Source organism: Hippocampus comes, unplaced genomic scaffold, assembly GCF_001891065.2.
Source record: "Hippocampus comes isolate QL1 unplaced genomic scaffold, H_comes_QL1_v1.1 scaffold110, whole genome shotgun sequence".
Taxonomy (NCBI): Eukaryota; Metazoa; Chordata; class Actinopteri; order Syngnathiformes; family Syngnathidae; genus Hippocampus; species Hippocampus comes.
This window is the reverse complement of record NW_017805498.1, coordinates 1,260,081-1,264,318: the sequence shown is the minus strand read 5'-3', so window position 1 is coordinate 1,264,318 and position 4,238 is coordinate 1,260,081. Positions and strand designations below refer to the sequence as shown.

Below are 4,238 nucleotides of genomic sequence, written 5' to 3'. Positions count from 1 at the left end.
GAGGTTGATTTCTGGCTGTTATTGACAAAATGGGCTCTTTGCCCATGTAGAATTTTTCTACCTTTGGTACTCAAAGTGCTTTACACAGTTTCCTCATTTACCTACTTATGACACCGCATCAGGAGCAACTGGGTGTTCAATATCTTGCTCAAGGACACTTTGGCAAGGTCGCAATGACCAGAGATTGAAAGCAGTAGTTGAGCCTTAGTCTTTTTTTCGACACTGGCATCTGCACTACGACTAAGGTGAGTGATTTTCCACCTTTGACTATCTTTGATACACAACGCCCAAAATGTTTATGCCGGTCAGTATGCGCATTTCCGTTTCCTAAGTAAGAGCATAATTTTATTTTGAAGTCGCCATCAACTACTTCCGTTCTCAGATCGTAATTTGACGCGGTGGCAAGCATCTTTGCGGTCACAGCCAGGATATCAGACTTTACACACACAGACAGCGCGACGGTAGAAGTAAGACATTGATCCGTCTTTGTTTCCCGGTAGAAAGCCAAAGCACCCTCCCGGCAGAGGGTCCATGGAGAGCGGAGCCCTGCTTGTGCGCACCCGGGGCAGCTTGATCGGATGCCGCCGTTAGCTGTTCTCCACTCAACATTAATTGGTTGACCGATGGCTCCCAAACATGAGCTCTTTTCCAGAAGCGGAGGCGCCGGCGGCGGCCGCGGGGTCGGGCGGAAAAAGATTCCCAAAGGGCAATTCTTGCCGTGTCTTGTGGCGCGGAACCTGGATGCGTGGACGCCGAGACAGGAGAGGAGGACGCGGGCGTTGGGCGGGATGCTGGCCCGGTGCTTTGTGACCGTCGGTACGGTGCTGATGCTGACGATCCAGGTCTCATTGGCTGCTGATGGTGAGACGCTGATGCTTTGATGCTTACACGACCTTTATTTACGCCCTTCGTCGCCAGTAAGACAAACATAAATGTTGGTTTAGCTGTGATTGTTGACAATGAGTTCTCTTTCGAAATAAGAAAGCTTTTTTTGAGGACGCATAGATGGTTATTGAGTGGGAGTGCTTGTTTTTGCTCTTGGACATTAGTATAGCTCCTTGAGACAAATTATTTTGTGTTCAGAACAGTTGTTGCTAATCTTGCGTAAACCGTATTATGCATTACACAGCTCTGGGGTGAAAAACAACAAATAAACAAAAAAAAACTTAAGAAACTATTTGGACTTTTTTTCTGGAAATAAATGCTCAAAATAGCACTATTTCTTTTTGATATTTTGGCAGTTATGTTTTCAGTATTGAAGTTTATAAAATAAAATAGAAATGATAGTTTCACCTAAATATATCCTAAAGAGCAAAACCTGAAAAACGGATCATCTTGCATTATTCTCTTCATTTTTATTTTTATTTTTTATTTTATACAGCTGAAACTCACCTTATTTTTGCGTGGCTTATGTAAACAACCCCCCACCCTGTCTGAGTTCTATTTAAAGCATGTGTGATTGAACATCACTTGTTCCAAGCATCCCCAAACGCACATTGCGAGCGCACAGTGGGCACACAAGCAGACACAACAACACTGACTGCGCTCTTGCGCTGCAATCTGGGAAGCATTTTTTTTTTTTTTTTTAATTATTATTAGTCATTCACGGCACATTGAGCTTGTAGTTTTTCAACCTCAAGCATTTCAATAGGGGACGTTTCACTGTCGACGCAGATCAATGATTTATGATTTCCTTGTCCTCGAGGTATGAGAAGAAAAAAAAAAACACTAATACAGCAGCAAAGACCTTCACGTCTGACTTCAGCTCTTGCAGAGGACCACAGTGTTTCATTCTGCGTGCAATACGATGCTTTGAAGGCAGAATTTTGTGATAACTTTGACAAATGTATTGTCAGATTACAGAAAGGAAGAACACAGGTTGAAAATATTTGGTCAGTAGGGTGGGTATATTGCATAATCAAGTTTCCCAAACTCTAATTAGTATTGTGTTTCTCCAGCACTGACCTGCTTTTCATATCAAAGGTTCATTTTCAAATATCGCATGAAAAAAATAAAATAAAGCTTGGTTTTGATAGCCATGGTTACTATTGTGATGAACATGAAATGGAGGCAGCCCTGTTGTATGTGGTTAAAATCTCTGCCTCACAGCTGTTATGTTTAAATCCCGGGTCCATGTTTAGCTTCTTCCCATATTCCCAAAATATGCATGTCAGAATTTTTTGAAGACTCAAAATTGTCCATCAGTGTGAATTGTTGCCTTATTTATCTATAAATGCACAGCAACGGGATAGCAACCAATGTAGCGTGTGCCCCACCTTTCACCCAAAATCTCATCTGGGATAGGCTTCAGCTTTCCCACGGCCCAAATGAGGACAAGTGCGGTAGAAAATGGATGGATGTCTACTTTGCAGTGGTGTAGCGCTGCACTGCGTCATATTGAGAGGTGTTTCTAATCCTGAGGCTACATGGGTCAGCTTCTTGGAAATACCTCTCAATATGATGCAGTACAGTTCTTCACCGCTGGAGAACTATCCCCCCACCCCCCCACTCCGCCCCCACACACTCACGAAAAACATATTTCTTCATGACCTGTTTCACAACCTTTATTGAGCCGAGGCGAATAATTTACATTAGAAAAACATCTCATGATGCCACAAAAGAAAAATGTCACAAAAACTGGATACATAGTTTAAATGTTAAAAAGTACTTGTTCCCAAACACCTCGTGTAGATGAGAGGTGGATCGCCATGGTGATGACATCAGATGCTCATTGCAAGCTTATTGCAAGCCACTTTGACATTCAGGTGTCAGTTTCAGGTGCCCCTTTCGATGATCAATTTCAATTGTGTTTCAAATGCAACAGAATGACCCCCTTGGGTCAAATAATTTGCAAAAATACACATTTGAAGTCACACAAAACTTGCAATTGAAACATTTTGCATGAGACTCTTGCCTACCTTAGCCGACCTTAATTCGAAAATGATCAAAGGAATCACAGTTTTTTAAAATTAGATATTTTATTATATTTATCCTGATTCGAAAAAAAAGGAAATGCACACAAAATGAGCATCTTCTCAGTCATGAGATGTACCAATATCTCCCCCTCTGGTTTCACCAAGTGAAGTTTATTGTTGTGAGTGTAGATTCCTAACTTCTCGTTACACAAAAAGTTAAAATTTGAGATGTGCGACACGACTCATCTTTGCCATTAAACTTAAACTTACTTAACCCTTCTGTTATATTTGAATGTTTGAGGTAAGACTGACACATTTCTAGTTAAAAAAAAAAAAAAGATTAAACTTGTTCTGCTGGCTTTATCTTCCGTCCATCCCTCCATTTTCTGATCTGCTTATCCTCACAACGGTCGTGGGGGGTGCTGTAGCCTATCCCAGCCGTCTTCGGGCAGTAGGCGGGGGACACCCTGAACAATCGCAGGGCACACAGAGACAAACAGACATCCACGCTCACACTCACACCGCGGGACAAATTCTAGTGTTCAATCAGCCTGCCATGCATGTTTTTGGAATGTGGGATGAAACCGGAGTACCCAGAGAAAACCCACGCAGGCACGGGGAGAACATGCAAACTCCACACAGGTAGGCCGGAACTGGAATCGAACCCTGCACGTCTGCACTGTGACGCCGACGCGCTAACCAGTCCACCACAGGGCCACCTGGCTTTATCTTGAAAGGGAAAATATAATTTGCCTGCACATTTAATGAAAGGTCACGGGTCACATCGACAAATGAACATTGTTGGTAAGAAACAAAGCCAACAAGATAGATTTCACAGTTAGAAAAGTTTTTCTGATAGATCCTGTTCGATGGTTGAATGGGTTCTTGCTATTGTGCTTCATTTGGCTATGCGAAAAATGAGAGGTTCCACTATACTGTGATTCATGTACAATAACGTACTTTTTAATTCAAGGTCATACTCGCTCAGCTCTACTGCTACCTCTCTTCTGTGACATATCGTATCCCCACAAGCCACCTCCTTTACATTTGAGGAGCATAAAGAAAGAGACGCTCATGATCAGAATGGAAAAATTGGAATTAATACAGAAAACTTAGAAGCTTGGCAAACCATCCATCCATCCATTTTCCACCGCTTATCCGGGGTCGGGTCGCGGGGGCAGCAGCTTTAGGAGGGAAGCCCAGACTTCCCTCTCTTCGGTTAGGTTAGTGTATGAATAACAAAATACGCTAAACATGAAATATACACGTAGTACTGTATATGTTGCTCTATGTGACTCGCTGTTGGTTTGCCGACTTTCGCTG

At 42.6% G+C, this 4,238-nt stretch overlaps 1 protein-coding gene across 4 annotated transcripts in view; it reads left to right on the top strand.

The window, feature by feature from the left end:
* The first annotated feature begins 281 nt into the window (after positions 1–281).
* The window catches only part of kiaa1549la (KIAA1549-like a), a 97,579-nt gene continuing 93,622 nt past the window's right edge, over positions 282–4,238 (top strand). For 3 of the 4 annotated variants that reach the window (XM_019876874.1, XM_019876873.1, XM_019876871.1), the window contains exon 1: positions 282–861. In XM_019876874.1, the coding sequence (XP_019732433.1) occupies positions 624–861 (238 nt within the window). In that variant the 5' untranslated portion in view covers positions 282–623. The remainder of the gene's footprint in view (positions 862–4,238) is intronic. The other variant, XM_019876872.1, reaches the window with a different exon arrangement.